Source organism: Protomyctophum bolini (assembly GCF_963924005.1).
Source record: "Protomyctophum bolini genome assembly, chromosome: 23".
NCBI classification, from domain to species: Eukaryota; Metazoa; Chordata; class Actinopteri; order Myctophiformes; family Myctophidae; genus Protomyctophum; species Protomyctophum bolini.
This window is the reverse complement of record NC_137884.1, coordinates 4,711,743-4,731,886: the sequence shown is the minus strand read 5'-3', so window position 1 is coordinate 4,731,886 and position 20,144 is coordinate 4,711,743. Positions and strand designations below refer to the sequence as shown.

General features: G+C 43.5%; 1 protein-coding gene across 3 annotated transcripts in view; it reads right to left on the bottom strand.

The window, feature by feature from the left end:
• Window positions 1-586: 586 nt before the first annotated feature.
• The window catches only part of LOC308311278 (actin nucleation-promoting factor WASL-like), a 48,991-nt gene continuing 29,433 nt past the window's right edge, over window positions 587-20,144 (bottom strand). For 2 of the 3 annotated variants that reach the window (XM_080757927.1, XM_080757928.1), the window contains 6 exons: window positions 15,283-15,466; window positions 13,703-13,745; window positions 12,406-12,559; window positions 8,822-9,420; window positions 6,634-6,736; window positions 587-5,560 (listed from right to left, as the gene is read on the bottom strand). In XM_080757927.1, the coding sequence (XP_080614053.1) occupies window positions 5,499-5,560; window positions 6,634-6,736; window positions 8,822-9,420; window positions 12,406-12,559; window positions 13,703-13,745; window positions 15,283-15,466 (1,145 nt within the window). In that variant the 3' untranslated portion in view covers window positions 587-5,498. The remainder of the gene's footprint in view (window positions 5,561-6,633; window positions 6,737-8,821; window positions 9,421-12,405; window positions 12,560-13,702; window positions 13,746-15,282; window positions 15,467-20,144) is intronic. The other variant, XR_013963619.1, reaches the window with a different exon arrangement.

Here is a 20,144-nt window from a genome sequence, read left to right as displayed (position 1 = left end):
TAACGGTGCCGGAGATTAGCTGTCCACAGACGGAAGGACGGACGGACGGAGTGCAAAACATACTCTCTCCAAATGCCTTCGGCCTGGTGGAGACAACAAAAAAAGACATTACTATTGCTCTACTAATAAATCACATATACACATGTGTCAGGGGAACACACACACACACACAAATGCATATTTTTAAATGTTTTTTTTTTTTTGTGGCTATCGCCTTTATTTTATATTTTTTTATGGAGGGACGGACAGTAGGCTGACAGGAAATGGGGAGGGTGACATGCAGTAAAGGCGAGTAAAGGGAGTCGAACCCGCGGCACACTGACAGACTGGATTACCAGCCAAGGTGCCTGGACCGCTGAGCCACGGCCCAGGCCCACAAATGCATCTTTGAAGGTATCGAGAACCATATGGACAGTGATGGAAACCAAACGCGAGGGTATTCACATATGAATCTTTTTATTTGAGTGTGCAATGTAAGATAGAATTACTTTAATGTCCAGCCTCGGTGGGCAGGCTTAAAGTCCTATTATAACCCAGCTGTTGTCTATAGAAACTAACATATGCATTTAAAAAAACGAAAAGAAAATCCCCAGAAAATATCTTGATTTGAGTTGAGCTATAACCTCACCAAGATACAACTTATTACTCAAGAATAAAGAGGAACTGCAAACATTAGCCTTCCTTCCATTCAACAGCTAACATTTGAATCATTTTGATTCACTACATAATTTTTGCCCCAAAGATAATGAGGGGGACAAAATAGCTTTTCATTTTTGAGTGGACCTGCTTAACCTACAGTATCAACCCCCATGTCTGCGACTAACTTTCATAATGTTGCAATATCACTTTAGCCTCATAGAAACCCATGCTGCTGGGTGGAAACATCGCAAGTCCAAATTGTTTTTAATAGAGATACAAGGTTTCTGCCCGACAGCAGAAGTGCATTTGGAATACCTACTACCTACTAATGTGCTTCATATGTGCTTGTTAACTGGCAACGCATGTCGGAGCCACCGGTGAGTCTTAACCGGCCACGTATGTGTCTTACTCTTAACTGGCAACACGTCGGAGCCACCGGTGAATCTTAACCGGCCAAGTATGTCGGACTATTGGTATGTCGGACCAACGCATGCCCCCCATGAATGTCTTCAGGTTAGTGAGCAACACTGTAGTATGGAGATTTGGTCTTAATGGGCCACTGCATTCTACTGTACAGCAAAGGTTCTCAACCTTTTCTGGATCAGTGCCCACTTGAAAATTGTGATCGTGAGTCTGACGAGCATGTTTATTTGAATAATCACTCAATTGTGTTCCAGCTTAGATCCATGGAACTAACGTAGTATATTTCCAAGTTATTATCAGTATCACAATGAAAACACACATTTCAAGGTTGTATAGAAATTAGAACAATTTAAAAATATATATATATATATTGGTTTTATATTTAGTTTTGATTTCTTTACGGCGCATCAGTGGGCTCTGGCCCACAGGTTGAGAATCACTGCTATTATGACCCATTGCAGACTTAGTGTAATAAACCCTGCACAAACTTTGCAAGTGACAGAAACAATGCACATCTTTTCATACGAACAGTTAGTCTGTTAGTGGAAGCTACTGTACAAGGAATTCTAATGAAACTCCTCTGTTTGAGGACAGCAGCTGCAGGCATCTGAAACCCAACTGTAGTGCTCAGGCGTGTACAATTCTATACGTCTTTATTTCTCAAGCTTGACATTATGGACGACCTGATTCAAACAAACGGCTGAAAAAAAAAACAAAAAAAAAAACAGAGAAAATACAAATACGATTCCCTATGAAATCAGCTTTTGAAAATGATAAAATAAAGGAACAAAAATTCACAACTGTCTGGCAGTCATAATATCAGGGGAGAGTAGTGTATTGTAGTGTGTAGATAGTTGTAAATTAAAGTATACAGTGCACTCCCCCCTGCATCGGTGCTGCAACAGGTCTATCATAACCCTTACACAGTAGTTACTATAAATGCACTTTAAAACAGAACTGCAGTAAATCTTTAACTCAAAAACTGGCCCCATTCTTGGAAAGTAGGGCTGGGCAAAATGAAATATTTTATATAGTTTTACCAAATATTTCAATATCGTGATTTATTTCAACATTTTTGTAAAAAGGTGAACTGAAAAAAGCAAGTCTACTGTATCAGCTCAGAACTCGAGAGCAACGCCTTGTGCGCATGTAGATTGGCTATTTCCGCTGTTCAACATTAACGAAAAGCATAAAATAGGGCCAGGCGACTTATGCCAGATCACGATATCAAAAATCCCAGATCAAATCTGAGGCTAGACGAAATCTATAGTCTCGGATCATGATATCGATGTATCCAAATATTGCCCGGCCCTACTGAAAAGAGAGGAAAACTTCTCTTTCTTTGAATGTGATGCAGAAAGCAGCAGAGCTTCCATATAGGTCATTGGTCCGACATACGACAACCTACCTCAAACCCTAACCTAACCATAACCGCACGCAACAGGAGCAGCGCATGTCGGACTAATGCACCGTCAGAATTACGCGCAGATCGCCTGCACGGCACCGCGCTCAATTAAGACAGATTTAATGCAGATGCGCGCATTGCGCCGACGGCCAGGTTCAGACTCAGAGCCTCGGGGCGAGTGGGGAATTCTTTCAACAAAAAGCTACATTCCAGTTCAGGATGGAGAGGACAGTTTCTCCGACGGTCTTAAAAGGCAGGGGCTAAAGCCCCTTTCATAAGCATAAGATGAACAACAGAACAAGCTGATGTTTTCAGCAGGAGAAGTAGAGACAGGAGAGCAGGTACCGGAATGCTTTTTTATTCTCCTTCGGGGGGGGGGGGGGGGGGGGGGGGGGTGACGCCGCACGATAATTGTGCTGAAAACCTTGTGCCGTCCGGTCCGCCCACCCCGCGGAACAACCCGGGGGCAACGAACGGGCCTGCCTGCACATCACCAATAAGTAGTGTAAAAATAAAGGGGGGTGTACTTCTACAACAGTAGTGTGGCTGACAGGAAGAAACCTTGCATGTAAAAAAAAAAAATTTACTTTCCAGGAAAAAAATAAAGTGGATCTAATCTCTAGTAGTCATTTAGTCACAAGCTCTTAATACTTTACATTGGTTCAATGTTTATAAAACCCACAAACTACTTTCACTTTCTGCCCAACAGTAATGAGATCTTATAGCCTATTGTTGCTGTCAGACAGAAACTTTGTATATTTCAACTTACGTTTTGTTTCTTAAATGAATTCCCTACATTGGCATACTGTATTGCACACAAAAAGTAGCAGAAATACCTCATTGCAATTAACTCAATGGAAAGTGAAAGTGTCTGTGGTGTTATATAGATATTTAACCAATGAATGAAGGTATTTACAAGAACTGGCGACTAAATAAAATTACATTGGATCCATTGGATCACAGATACATTTTTTTCCCCATTTCCTGACAGTTCTGGACATACAAGGTTTCCACCCGGAAGTGACGATATGCAAAGTACTGTATGTTGTTTTCTATGCGTGTTCTGAAGAGATACAGTCCTCATTGATGTCTGTTCTCGTGCAGCGAGTCTCATCTTTCAATTTGTGCAAAAATATAGCAAGACTCAACCTCTGGTGAGCAACATTTACATTTAGACGGCAAAAAAACAAATTGAAAGCTTAACATTTCCAAAATAAGAGCATTTTTTCTTTCCGTTCTGTTTTATGAAAATAAGGCGCACTAACTTTAGATAGATCATTTGAATAAGTAGAAAATAAAGTAGCGCGAGAGAGCAATCGGGTATGAAAATAGTGTTCTCCATTTTTTTTCCTTTTTCTCTCAAACTATACAATTCTTTTTTCTTGTCAGTTTAAAAATGTTCTCTAGAAGTCCTGTCTATACGACAGTCCTTTCTTCCATCACCGAGCAAAAAGAGAAACAAAACATTCAACTCTACAGATCAAGAGAGAACTTGATGTAAAATTGCACATGTTAATCAGGGAAGGGTGTGAGAGAGATGTAGACAGAAAGAGAGATGGCCATAAAGCCTATAGTTTGGAGCACGGTCACGAGGGAGAGACTTCGCAAATGTTGAGAATCTCAAATCAATGAGGTTTTGGCTTATCAAATATCTTATCGACAAAAGTCATGTTATAGAAATCGCACCACTGCCTCATAGGTCATTCTAATAAAGCTTTTTGACTTCTGCTCACTTTCTTGCCAACTACCGGTAAAAAAACAAGCTACATGAATTGAATGGCTTGCACGGCCCATATCGATCAATGTTGCGCATGATTTGAAGCCAACATGCTCTACCTTCGATTGCCCGCGGAAATATAAGGAAAAGTGATAGTGCCACAGATTAGAACCAATTTGTCAAAACTACCAGTAATAGAAAATGATCGATAGTGGGATCAATAAGAAATCGGATCGATACGCAGTTCAAGGGGTGAAGCGTTCCGTTGTGGTGCACACTGTGCACTGACGGCGTTGGCAGGTGTGAAGCGCGGAGTTCACACAACATTGGCGAAAACTTGGCAGACTGGGCATCAACTAAAATAGACTGCGACACCACAGCGAGTCAACCGCTCCAATGTCAGTCGAATAAACTACGAAGACCAGAAAACCAGCACTGCCCACAATCCACAAAACAGTGCGGGGCATCGACACGTCTTGGTGCATCCACGTGTGGTGGCAGCAACCTTCTGCCACAAAACGTATGACCGTGCCCTTACATTTGGTTGTGCATCGTGTTCTGCACCGATAATAGCCGATCTATGAGCTCACAGATACCCATGGTCTCTTGTCTATCTTGTATGCGATGACAAGACTTGAAATTGTTATAGGATGACCGATCCCCCTGGTCATACTCACATCCTAGTTTAAGCAGCTCCGCGGCAACGATGGAAGCATCAGCAAAAGTGGGAGGCTTGCGGCCACTTTCCTTGAAGTTTAGCAGAATGTGCGGTCCACTCGGCGCTGACCACCATCATCGCCTCCTTGCCAGCAGCGGTCAGAGTGGCAACCTGAGCCTCAGCAACACCACACTGGGATGGCGCCACAGAGAACCACGGGCAGATGACACACCATCGATCAACCATCCGTGAGCACGTACAGTAGATCGGCTATTTCCGGCGTGAGACACCGGGGCGTACAACCAAGTATAAAGAATAAGAGGGAAAGACACAAAGATTACAGTTTGAAATGAAGAGAGAGAAAGCGAGTGACCGTCCGTTACATGTAGAAAATATGAGTGGGGAGGAAAAGGAAGAGGAGAAGGACAAGGGAAAAGGAAACAAACGGTAAGATATGAGAATGACAACACATCTACAGATTAAATGAGGTATTGCACAGATTAATAAAAAAAAAGCATGAAGGCAACAAAAATGTACAGCAAGTCAACAGAACATGTACAATTATCATCTGAGATTAAGGTTTCAAAGACAGGACACGGTTTAGTGTCATTATCATCTCTATGGGATAGGAGGGGGTCAGGGAGGGAGGGAGATCGCTAGTCGTCCCATTCATCATCATCCTCAAAGTCCTCATCTTCGTCGTCATCATCATCCTCATCTGTGGAGGAGAGGGCATTTATTCATACAAACATGTCAAATTGACAGTAAAAAGAGATGGAGCAGTGTAACATTGTTAAGTTAAGTCATATAGAGCACTCTAAGGGTACACTAGACAGCTTTAAAAGAAAATAGGCAGCACCTCATTACATTTAAACATACGAGAAATGACCTAAAACGTTGCTGGTCTGAGCACTTCCTCTGGCCGAGCAGAGCAATTTTAAAAGTCACACAAATGCAGAGCTGCTCATCCGAGCGAGCAGATGTCTCTCTATGCCCCGCCATCAGCCACAGAGTGGATCACCAGTGTTCCTCCTCCTTCTCTTTAGCCTAATATTAAAGTATTAAACCCATTTATTAACCAATTACCTAATTAGACAGGAGGGAGCGTAGGGCAGCGACCACTGTCACATCTCACCATTTGTGGATAACAGTGTGTGTGAATATCTGCCACTGTCTTAGGCAGTCAATCAAAAGTGCGGGTGGCTCAGTGGTAAAGTCCCTGCCCACCACCACGGAGGTTGAGAGTTTGAATCTTTGTCGGGTGTCTACGCAAACACAATTGGCCCGTGTTCAGGGGAGGGACGCCGGGCTGGGAAGGTGATATTGGTCGTTGCATGTACTCCTACGGGCTGGGGTGGCACCTGTCAGCAGGGAGTGTTGGGCGGGAGGAGTAGCATGAAGGCCCTACGTCCTATTGGCGGTGGCTGGTGAGTCAGTAGGATACAGCAGTGACAACTAGGCATGTAACGATTCACTCAACTCACGATATGATTCGTATCACGATATGACTTTTCACGATATTAAAAAATATATATATATTTTAAAGAAGAAATAGTTTTTTTAATTTAATATAATTTATCTTCCCCCCTGAGATTTTTTATTTACCGGTAACTACATTGCAAAATAAGTAGCATTACTTTTGACAGTGCAGAAACATAATTGCCTTCCTTGATGAGCATCAACGACCATCATCACCTGGGCACAGTCACAGGCACACTCTACTCAACAGGTGCACATAATGGTGGAATATGTATCTGTGTCTCCATGTGTGCATGTGTGTTGTATGTGTACCTGAGGAGTGAATGGCCTTGCTTCTCTTCTGCATCACTTCCATCAGAGCTCCTACGATGCCCGCTGACGGAGCCGCGTTGGCGGGGGAGGATTCTTCCCCTTTCTGGAGGACACCAGAGAACACCGGTTAGCACAGGGCTTCTCATTTCATGTCAAAGAACCGCAAAATGTATATGGATCTGGTCACGGACCACCATCTGGAAATATTTTGTGGACCCCACTTTGAGATCCAATGAGTTAGTGCAAACATCAACAAGGAATCAACTCCAATGAAACCAAAGTGCTTTAACTCGGAAAAGATCGTCATCCAGTTGCCATCTTTCACAAAATGCTCCCGTCTGTGGCAAATGTGACATAGAAGGATATTAGTAGCCCAGACACAAGATCACCATTTGATAACTTAAAAATATGAAAATATGAAAATCTGTGGCTGGGCAATCATCAGAAAATATATCTATTGAAACTTTGTTTACAGCCGAAACCAATAGAAGACATACAAACAATAAAGAAAAAACATACAAAACAATTAAAAAAATACAGTTCATAAAAGTCTAAAAATCTCTCATAAAATAATCTATAAGAGGCACACATACAGTCATACCAGTGTATCCACATACCTGGGATTGGTCAACACCTTAATCACCTCATTAGGAGACCCATCAATTCTACATTAAAAACTGAACATAAGGTTTCTCAAGAGAGCCTGGAAGGTGGTTAGACCAGAGTCGCAGAATAGCTGACTAGCACTGCCACCCCTAGGCTTCTTCAGGAGAATCCTTACAGCAACACTGTAAGCCCCCTTAAGCTTGCGGAAACTCTCTTTTGTATTCACCCTTAAGGGGCTGTATACAACGGGGTGCAGTACGCTATTAATGATGTGCCCCAGATATTTGCAACTGCAGCATATGCTGGATAGTCTGCCGTGGTGGGAAATAAATAAATAATACAAATACGATATAATACAAGAGAGCGACAGTAACTTTTATTTTTGTAGAAGAGGCAAACTAATATTGTTTATGCCTGTTTATTTGTCTGTGTAAACTTGAAACATTATTGTACTGTAAAAAGGTCTCTTTTCCCTTGATGTTTATCTTTTTTTGTATCATTTCGTCAACAGCTAAAAACTAGACTAAAATGCTAGGAAGGGGACTAGTGGACAAGACAAGAGATCCAGTATATGTCATTTTACACTTGGTTGCATGCTGAAAATAGCAGATCGGCTATTTTCAGCAAGTGTAAAATCAGTCATTATGACAACATCAAGACCGGCCAAAATACATTTTAGTCGACTAAAACTAGACTAACACGAAAACATTCCAGGTGACTAAAATGTGACTAAAACTTCGAAGTAGAGCCGATGCAAAACAACGTAGTCTTATATTCAGACCAACAAATGAACAAATGATTAAGTAGACGAAAATAACAGATCAAAAAACACATTGTGATGCATTGTGAGCTTGCATATCTGTTAATTAAACTCTCTCTCTCTCTCTCTAATAATCGTTCATTAATCGTAATCGAGGCTCAAGTTTGATATAATCATTTTTACTGGCATCTTCACTGTCACCAGATGTTAACTTCATTAATTAATTCGTATAAATTGCGTGCGAGTGTGGGAGCAACAAACTTCAGAAAGCTGTGTTATCCTTTAGGGGCCAGTAAAAAGTGTTTTTGCTCGCTGTGATGACAATGTCTTCCCCGAACAATGTCATCACTGTTTATTTTGACAAAAATAGTCCATCTACTACAAGCTCAATGCGTTATGAACTTGTACATTTGACATATACTGTATATCAAGTATCGCTATTGAGATTAGATTTTTGTTCAGTAAATTGAAATTGAGGTGAAGTTCAAGTGCACAATAAAGTCGTTTGTCGAGGCGGCAGGGGAAATTCCGAGACACATAAACAGATTTTTAACTGACCGCTATGACCCCCGATCTGAAAATGTTTTGTCAGGAACCCCCAGAAGAGAAGGTTTGAATCATTTGAATCAAAATGATTCAAACTTTCAAGATTTTAAAAAATTGATCAAAAAAAATAATAATAATAATAAAAAAAAAATTGAACAGCCAACGCCGCTAAAATCTAAAATGACACGGATGCTTTCCCGGTTTTAAACGGGTCGAACCCATTTCCCCCCCCACTGAAAAACCCCACTAACAGAACTAGGGTACTGCAGTACTCACGGGCTTGAGTTTGGTGCCTTGTCTGATCTGTTCCAGGAGCGAGTCCCGTCCCCCGGAGGTGGAGGTGGGCCTCTCCTTCTGCTCCACCGTCTTGAGCTTCATGCCGTCCCTGATCTGATTCAGCAGCGCGTTCTTAACCTCGCCGCCGCCGCCCGCGCCCGGATCCGACACCACGGCGGAGGAGGAGGAGGAGGGGGGTCCCGGCGGGGGAGGGGGTCCCGGCGGGGGAGGGGGCGGCGGAGGGGGAGGCGGGGGAGGAGGAGCGCCCATGCTGGGCGGAGGAGCAGCGCCCATGCTGAGGAGCAGAGGAGCAGCAGGGGGCGGAGGAGGGGGCGGGGCCGCCGGCAGGGAGGCGTGGCTGGAGACGGGAGGGGGAGGGGGCGGGAGGGACACCCGGCTGGGAGGGGGAGGGGGCGGGGGGGCCGACACGCCCGGCCGAGAGGGGGGCGGCGGCGGGGGCGCCGAGGTGGGGGCCCGGGAGGGGGGCGGTGGGGGCGGGGCACCCCGGCCGCCACGAGCGGGGGGCGGAGGGGGAGGGGCCGAGCCGTGGTGGGGGGGCGGGGGCGGCGGGCCTCCTCTGGAGGGAGGGGGCGGCGGGGCTGGAAAGAGAGAGAGAGAGAAATGAAGGTTAATGATGTTCCAAGTACTATACCTATGTCTATTCAGAGGTTCTCAATCAATGCTTGACCAGACAGGGGCCTTGTGGGTAGAGTGTCCGCCCTGAAACTATCGCGGTTCGATTTCCGGCCAGGTCATACCAAAGACTGTAAAAATGGGACCCAATGTCTCCCTGCTTGGCGCTCAGCATCAAAGGGTTGGATTGGGGGGGTCAAATCAACTAATCAAATGATTCTCGAGCGCGCCACGGCTGCGGCTCACCGCTCCGAGAGACGGGTCAAATGCGGAGAACAAATTTCACTGCGGTAACGTGTGTGACAAATCTCTATAGGCTATAAACTATAGGCTTTTAAACTATGCTGAAAACACAAAATCAGCAGGAAGCACAGTGTTATAAATGTAATTATTTCTAATAAATATTCCTATTCAAGGTAACCAATGCATGCTTAATTTCATCCTTGAAACTAAACAAAAAATAAGTCAAGTATGGGGTTGCCAAAACATTTTTTCCAAATAAACGCCCCTTTTGGCCTCCTCAATTTTCTGTCTTCACTTTTTATCCTCAATTCCGTGCTCAGCCAATCAAATCATCGCTATGGGGAACACACACACACACACACACACACACACACACACACACACACACACACACAAAGATGTCTTTCACTGCAAACCCACACACAACAGGCATATACTGTAGGAAAAAGTCAATATTCAGCGACTTACAATTCAACCCATAAGTCATGAGTCATGACACGACACAATCTGCAACTGTAAGTGATTTATGTCCCTGTAGATGGATGGACTGTGAAATCCACTTGTAAGATGCAGAAGGTCACACCATGCTAGAGTCAACAACATGCATCTATTCTAGACCTGCTTTAAACTGCTGGTACTAATACCATTCAGTTTCCAATTTACACCAACAGGAGGCAACCTTGCACTATAACTTCTGCAGTCATCTCAGTTAGGGTGCATTGCATTGAGTTTCTGCTGCAAGCGCACTGTATATAATAATTATATCATAATAACACACATGGTTAGAGTTCACTTCACACACACAAGTGCATTTTAGGTTATTTTTTTTAATTTTTATTATTATTTCTTTGTCTTCTGAGCTCAATTGCACCCTGCACTTTTAACATTCAGTAGATTTTCTGTGGTCTGGGGGTTTCTGGCTCAAACAAGTGCTCTGATTTGCCTGTGGACTGTGATGTAACCGTCCACAAATCCCATACATGACATAACAATTTACCAGCAAGACGCCACTGTTGAGGGATTTTGCCTGTTTTCATTGCAGCTCAAAAGGCTTCAGAACACTGAGAAAACCCCAGGCCACAGAAAATCCACTGAATGTACAACGTTCAGGTTGTGTGTGTGTGTAATTGGGGTGATAAAACCTCAAATTAAAAATAAATTAAAGTCATGAAACCTTTCAGATCTTATCACAGCAGGGCCATGCATAGAGACCTACCACTCCACCTGGGAGGGCCTGAGGGACACAATGGCAACATGGATTACACTTTATCACAAAGGGATTTCTTACACACATTTTATATATTACTGTTGCTGCTGGGCAGAAACCTTTCATCTCCATATTTCATCTTATGTTTTTTCATATCGCACATTAATGCTCTTTTTACACGTCTTAGTATGACAGTGTCGCAGGAAAGGAGCGAAAATGGCTAATCTACAAGCACACGCTTTTTTTTGCTATTTTTGAACGATTACCATGTGTTGCACACAGGTTGGGGTCAAGTCCGTCTCTGGGTTTTCAACTGACCGCAACAATATTCTGTTTCAAGAGTCTGAGTCAAACTACCTGAAAACGTATTCAATAAGTGTTATATAAATAGGCAATTTCATTGACAATATGTTGATTTGAACTAGAAAGACACGATTGTTGATGCATTAACATGGGACTGAAATTACGTTATGTACAGACCGGCCTGCAGAGTCCTGGCAGGGCATTGTGTGTGTGGACGTCTAAAGTGACGTTAGAGCCACACATTCCATATTGCCCACATTCCCTTAGGAAGAAAACAGGAAGTTCATTTGCACCGTCAGTGCGGAGTCTGCGGACGCACCCAGCCAAAACAACTTCAGGAGAGCAACATTAGGAAGCACGCACACACACACACACACACACACACACACACACACACACACACACACACACACACACACACACACACACACACACACACACACACACACACACACACACACACACACACACACACACACACACACACACACACACACACACACACACACACACACACACACACACACAGAGGGTTCTAGGGGATGGAAATTGCGACCCCGTAGCTTTTACATTTTAACCAGGACTTTCTTATTTCCTCCACCTCTTTTTGCGGATTAATCTGATTTTAGATGGACAAACATAAAGGCAAACATAACTTTTTCACAAGTTCTTGTTAATAATTTCCTGTGGTTAAATATTTATAAACCCCAGACACAGATTGAACCACTTTCAGGTATTTTCTTTTCTTCAAAAATAGCCAAAATATCCGATCTACGAGCTTGAACGGCTATTATGCTACTCGGCTAATAGGTATCAATTTACGAAAAAACATATTTCAGTCAATAGATTTGCCTGGGTTAGGTATAACAACAGGAAGGCAATGCTAAATCATCTAACACCATTATCAACAGAACAGAACAACTATTCAGCGCTACAGTCAAAGGTAATGCTAAAACAATAAAAAATGGTCTTGTTTTCATTGTCCATTCTCAACCTTTTTCATTTCAAGGACTCCCAGTTTGATATGCATTTGGCCACAGACCTTTTGTTCTTCTTTAATCTCTGGGACGGGACCCCAATCTACACTATACAATTCAGTGTCATTTTAACGTATTGATCCCTGTACCTAACATTGACACCCAGTGACATAGAATATCCCCTCTGGGATGACGGGGATCAATCAATCAATACCGCTCACCTTGTCTCCGTAGCTCGTTCTTGACGGCCTCTACCCCTCCCTTCTTCTCGATGAAGTCGTAAATGACCTTAGACGTCTCCTTGTCCTTCAACTGGGCTTCAGAGATGCCACACATGTCAAACAGGTTCTTCAGCTCCGGATCCAAATTATTCAACTGCAGGGAGGGATGATTAAAGACTTGAATTTGAACACAATATACACACAAATCTACTTCACAATTACGGTTGCCAGGTTTGGGTTTTGCACATTCAGGTTACCAGATGCCTTCTGCTGGTGGAACATGTCAACTACAAGCAGAGTCTGATGAACGGGTCATTAAACTACAGTACATGGAATTTATTATTTTAGACAATATCTATTTTGATTAACCCATTGATGCCTGAGGCCGAATCTGGGAACGCCTTCTAGGGCCTGACCTAAGGTTTCTGAAAACCTTCAAATTCTGATGATTTTTTTTTTTTAATAGTTATGTTGCTACATGTATAGCAATAGCTGATGAGACACAGAGAGCGCGCCGGCATCAAGGGTAGAACAACGTATACGTTGCACCAGGCGTCAATGGGTTAATGACGCTGTCGGGCAGAAACTAGCTATGTCCAAATTATAACCTTTTCAGGAAAAAAGGAAAAACACAATACTGCCTCGTCAAAGTTGGTATGGTCACTCGATACGTTGGCATATACTTGAATGTGTCCTTATATTATCATCACTTTACCCAAATACAAATCAAGTGGGGTTGACTTTGTCATTCTAATCAATGGGGGAAAAACCACCTAACTCCTCATGGTGGATACAAAGGAGATATGAAAGCGCTTTTTGAATAACGGTACTTTTCATTGGTTCAATATTTGTAAAACCCACACAAAGACGTGAGAAGGGTGTTCAAAGATGCCAATGTAGAATTCTTCTCTCATGCAATAGCTACTGCAGATGTTTCCAAATATTTCTCGTGAGAACGGAGTAATGCAGCAAGAACGCTTCAAATGCAATCAAGAATTAGCCGAGTCTTTTGTGCTAAAATATGGTTCAAAACAACATATTAAGCCTGAACAATTGCATATTCATTTTGTGATTCATCTGTAGTTCCGCAGAAGCCTAAGGGTTGGTGAGATCAGCCTCTGACAAACACAACCATCCTCTGTTTTGAATTTAAAGTTTGGACAACACACACACACACATACACATCACACACATCACACACATCACACACATCACACACATCACACACACACACACACACACACACACACACACACACACACACACACACACACACACACACACACACACACCTTACATCAAAGCCTGTGTTAGGATCCCATCCTACGTGTCCAATGTGCCTGTAAAGGGAGAGAGAAGGAGAGATAAGTAAGAGTCCACAGAGAAGAATGCACTAATGACTAAAGCCTGGACTTAAGAACTCTCAATAATTGTATACGTGTGTGATATACATTTGTGTTCGGGAAAGGAAAGGTTTACCCAGGGTAACTGGACTAAGCTCAATAACTTGTTTACTGCCAGGCCCTGCTCATAGAACATTTCATGGTAGAGGTTCAATGCCTTGGGTAGCTCAGTCAGTACTAGAGCGCCGCCAACTGCGAAGAGCTGGTTACCACACTGCTCCGGGCAGCCCACCCCCCCGCACTAAGACTTGTAAACAAGTCCTTTTGTAACTTGTAAAACAAGTGCTTTTTCTGGTTTTATCCTCGTAGCAGTTTTTGTATTGACCCATTTACAATTGTAGTCTGTAGTTATGAATGCCTGTAGTTATATGTACATAGCCTACTTTATCCGCGGGATTCAGCATTTTAGCCAAAGCGATAATTTAAGCATAACAACAATATCATTTGAAAATGTATAGATCTCGCTTTAACAAATGGGAGCCAGCGGCAGGCTTTTTCCCCAATCGCGGTCCTTTTCATAATTCAGTGTTTCAGGCAAAGCGATGCCGGCCTAATTATTAGATTATGTTCATTCCATACCAAAACTGTGTGAGTGTGTGATTCTGATCTGTCATCTCTGCGCGTGTTGACACTATACACACGCAGAAGAACTGGGAGGCGGAGGCGCGAAGGGTGCGCTGTTCATAACCAGGTCTTCGCCCGAAAACTCAAGCATATGGCTTGGGTAACTAAAACTGGGAAATGGCGACTCTGCAATCCATCTCTCAGTGGCCAATACAGACAATAAGCCACTCTGACCCACTTATTTCTAGGTAGTATTATATAGTGTATATGAACACACTCCATCTGCTGTTATATCATCCCACTCCGGTGACCCCTTTCCTGAAAGTATGACCTGGATTATCCACACACGATCCACCACTCCACTCCAGATTATGAAAACAACAGATAGCCGGGATTTATGACTCTCAGATCAGTTTCATCAGCAGCACATGGGACCAGTGGGAGACTAGACCACTATAGGGCTGTATGTGACCTGGTTAACCTATAGAACGTTCTGTAATCTCGTGAACTCTGCGGTTGAGTTTATCGTGTTTAGACATTCATCCATCTCCGCTGCTCTCTCTCTCTCTCTCTCTCTCTCTCAAGCGCAACAACATTACCCCTGTCATCCCTATTTTCGGCACATTTTCAAAAGATTTCAAAACAAGCAGCAGTTCCTACAGAGTGTCCACCCTGAGAATGAGAGGTCAATTAGATTCCCTGGCCAGGTCACACCAAACCAAAAATGGGACCCAATGCATCCCTGCTTGGCACTTAGCATCCCTGCGACACGACATACTAGTGTTATGTCCAGGGGGTGTATGTACTGAAAACTTGTCAAAGTTTCTACAGATAAAGGCATGCCCAAAATTGGGAACACCAGGCAATACACAAATCTGGCTCTTTCTTTCTCTCCGGTGGCGTGACTCACTGGAAGTTGCTGGGCGTTCCGATGTCCGCCTTGGTCAGTTTCTTCTTGGTCTTCTTCACCTTCTTCTCCTTCTTGGGGAAGGGCGAGTGCACAATGTTGTTCACCTGAGAGTTGTTGTGGTAACGTGGCGCGTTGTTGATCTCCGGGTTCTTGATGTCCACGGTCGCCATGGGCAACGCAGGGCCTTGACAGATAGAGAGAGAGAGAGAGAGAGAGGGGGAGAGAGAGAGAGAGAGAAGAGGAGAAAGTTAAGCACTGCAGTATACACCAGCGCCAAGTGATATTGTTTTAGTACCAATTTTTATTCAAAGCTCTATATTCATCGAGTAATCATTGCTATAGTTTGTTCAGCAACAGCGGTTTCCCAGTCTCTCCAGCTGTTAAATAAACAGAAAATAATGTTTCAGGTGGGTTGCTAATTTCATCCAATCAGGAGAGAGTACCCATTATCAGCTTCATTTTAATAGTGTTCTAGTTCTAGTAATAGTGTTTGGTCTTCTCCTTTCTAAATCATTACTTCCTGTATCCTCTATAAAGGGCAAAACCTGCTACTGAACCATAGAGCAGGGGTGCCCAAAAGGTAGATCGTGATCTACCAGTAAATCACAAAGGCTGTTCAGGTAGATCACATTTTTAGCAAAAGGCCGATGCACACCTCAGAAGGCTAGTGACAGGTGCGCAGGGCAATAGAGCATACATTAAAAAGGGTATCTTTGAAAAACAAAGAAAAGGTCCCGCACTTGCCAAAATGTTGCTCTTTATTAGGTTGACGTTTCGGTCAATTAGACCTTCATCAGGACTGACAAGATTGTCTGTCCGGATGAAGGTCAAAATATATAATACAAAATAAACTATTTTTGACATCCGACACTTGAATTAAGGTGACTTAATTGATTGACATTAAAAAGTCAGCTCAAACCCACAATGCAATACGTGCACACAAAGTCACAAACCTCAGTAGTAGCATAAAGGTTATTTATAAAAGAAAACCCCTACCAATTCAATATCCCTCCCTCTATTTCCAATTCCAAGTGTGTTTGTCTCATATGCAACGCCAGCGCCGGTATTTCAAAGCCCCCTCAGGTACATTTTTAAACTATTTTGGTGGGTAGATCTTGTTGAGCTGGTCGGATTGAAAGTAGCTCTCAAGTAAGAAATGCGTGGCCACCCCTGCCTGCCATAGAGCAATGATTACTATTAAAAAATAGAGCTATTTATAATTTAACACGTAACAGAGTGTTTTTGTGCATTCACAGGTTGATATTTCTAGAAATCATTATGTACAGTAATGACAAATGTTCAAATGAAAATGAAAGAAGACATTTTTAGCTGGTTATTAGCATGGCTGCTATATAAAACCAGCATTCGTCGAATGCATGAGGCACTGGACAAGGCACGAGGACAAAGTCAGTATTCCTGTGCAGTCAGTGTCCAAGTCTATGTTTTAATTACGGTACTTTTTAAACCACTTAAACCCTATTTACTGGAGTCTCCCGAGGGGTCTATGCTAGGTGACCTATAGTCTAGTCCTCCACAAAATCTCTTCACTGAAGATAGTCGCTCTACAAGCTCACTGTGCATCGCGTTGCGGCACTCTGTGAGCTTGTAGATCAGCTATTTTCGGGGGAGCGTTTTCCACCGAATAAGGACGCTAGGTTAAGTGGTTAATTTATATTCTGTCGTCAAGAAAGCACCACATTCCATTCATCTCTATGCAGGCCAATAAACCACCACAGTGTCAGCAATAGCAACATATGGCAAAAAGCCTGACACGCACATACAAGCTGTCACCACAGCCCATGTGGAGGACAATTCATTCACACGCACGGCGCACGCACACACACACACCCCCCCCCAGACCGGAGCTCATCGATGGAGAATGAACATCAATCCAAATATGTACTATAAATTATTTTAAGATTTGAATGACGTGGCTGCCTACCTCACTGGGAATACCATACATTTTCAGCATGGGTGTGCTCAGAGAGACCGTCAGTGTGGAACTACAATGCACCTCCTATGTATGTTACAGTACATGTTGTTAAGTCTGTCAATGTGTTCATGTTGCTGCTGCTGCTTGGTTGGAAAAGTGAATAAGACTACTTATCTAAAACCAAACCAACGTTTTAAAAAATGTTAAGTAAAAAAAAAAAAAATCTGGGTCATACACTGTAGTTTGATGTAATTTCTTCATTCATCACAGCACAGTGAAAATAAACGGTAAATAAAATAAATAGTAATTTGGGGTTGAAGCAAAAACACAATCCGATTACAATAGGATAACCTGCTTTTTTTTTTTTTTAAAGCAGATTTTTAAGCTGCATTTCCTTGGAAACCCTGTTCATTATCCTCATCTACAGTGCAAACATACTGTATGACTCTTACTACAACCATTCTTAGGCCTTTGTCTCTCTCAGAGATAGCATCATGAGGAAGCGACCTGTGACAGGCCTTTGTGTACATACTGTACTGCCAACCTTTTTGTCTGCATTTGTTGTTTGTATACCTGATTGCAAAAAAAAGAAATCCTATTGAGGAAAATAAATCATATGTTCTCCTAGGACTATAACTATCGACTTTCTTCTTAGAGATTCTCAATTACTTTTCCGATGCATTTTGAAGCGTGTTTTTGGGGCAACATTTTTTGCCATTGATTTTTTTTCCACAATCTACTACTTAATCGATTAGTCACTTAAAGAAGCATTCAGTGATTTGGGTGATTTGAAGAAAAAAAAACCCGGTCCGCACCAGTAACAAGATGTGCACATGCACACACTACAGTGGACACACACACACACACCAAGGCCCGTCCCGCTCGATCATGATTGGCGGGAGGCCCCTCTCTATCTTGATTGGATGAAGGCTGGGCCACCTAGCCAAAAATGAAACCTAAGGTTTATTTTACCCCAGGGGTTAACTGGAGACAGGGAGGAACTCCTATGGTCAGAACGCTTTATAGTAGGGAGGATTATCACTACAAAACAAAAATAGAAGAGAACATATCCGATCTACAGTACATGTACACAACGAGGAGCGATGAGAACTTGCAGGTGTTTACTTCCTTGTCTGTTGGTTTGTCTGCGTCCAGCTCTGCCGTTTTCCCTACTTTTAGACATTTGTCATGTCATATAATCAATTCAATCTATTAGTGCGATTAACCATCGCACACCCCTATACGGTTACCTTTCTTAATCTCCCTAAATGGACTTCTGGGACACTTGGGACTTTTCCTGGGTGACGGCGAGGCCGAGCGGCTGCGCTGCCTTCTCATCCAGGTGCCCCCGACACGCCCCTCGCCGCCTGGCCCGCGGCAGGATGTCCTGTCGTCACCCAGCAAGATCTTCCCCACCGCACTGTCCTGGCAGAGGGAGAGGCAGGCTGCGGGGTGAGCGAAGGGAGCGAACAGCTCCTCCTGTGGGAGAACCAGGCAGTGAAGGGTAGACAGGCAGCCGTGTCCGACGGCTCCTACTACTACCCCACCCAATGCTCTGCCGTCGCCCGACGCCTCGTCAGAGGGCGCCGACAGGAAGGTGGTGCAGAACATCATGGTGGTGAGAGCAAGGTGTAGGTGAGAAGTCAAAAGTCCGAATCAGAGGCAGTGGGATGTCACTTGCCCAGACAAAGGGTCTTTGACGCAAAATAGTTCAGTGTCCGAGGTGATGATGTATAGGATCTGAATTTAGGCTTCCGATTGGTTTGCTAATACGCGAGATGTGATGTAATCACCCTCCCTGCCATTCAGCGAGGTCGACCGGCCTATGACATCAGACACGTCCGACGCAGTCCTGGAATGGACTGCGAGTCGAGTGCTCACATCCAGAGACTAATCCAAGCCTTCCTCTTATCGATGGCATAGAAGTCAAATCCAGCTGATTTCCATGGATGGATTGATCAATTCCGTTGATTGGTTCATCCGTCCACGAAAAGAGGGGAGAAAGCAACAATCACGTTGACTTTGTGTGCTTTTGACACAAAGCCTTCCACAGTTGATCGATTGATCCGTTGATTGACGACTCTTCTTGAACTCAAGACTCCGGCCAGGGCGTCCAAAAACAATCACAACAATGACACTAAAAGGAACACATCGAAACAATTCTCTTCAATTCTTAGATTTTTCTAAAATCTGTGAGAATGGAGATACAGGCCTGCCCGCTTCCATCAGTCGTCATTTCACACGTTCTTTGCTCGTTTGATCTCTCTTTTCAACCATCCGTCTGTTCTGTGTGACCGTCTGCCCTTCATTCACTCCCTCTCTTTCTCGTCAAGGGCCTCCATCGTTGCCTCTTGTAACTTTGTTGCGTTGCCTGTTCATTAGTTTCCCTTCTGCATTGGACGACTGATCCGTCTGTCTGAAGTCTCTCACAAATAGATTCTATAACGCTCCTTTTCCATCTCAGCAGGGTACATTATCATGAAGTCACCATGATCCGATTGGCTTGCCGCTGCGAGACATCACCCACCGCTGCCCGTCTCTCCTCCCCTTCCCTCCAAAAACATGTGCACGCCTACGCCTACACGTGCTCATACATACATACACACTTGCTGGAGCCCTAATCCCGGAAAAAAAGTAATTGGTGGTCTGGGATTTACGTAACCATTAAAACCCATCCATGTTTAATCCCATGGTTCTAATCTCAACCCCTGTGGGGTTATGACACAGGATGAATGGGAGATGGGGAAAAGGCCAGATAAGGTGAAAGGGAGCAAATTATGCAATCGCAACTCTCATCGATGCTGGTGCTGCAGTGAGGAAGTGGGAAACATTACAAACAAACAACACAGGTCAACGTGACATGACAGGTTAAGCACCTGCAGTGATTATTAGCTGCTGCCAACTAGTGGTACGGTATGTGGACGTACAG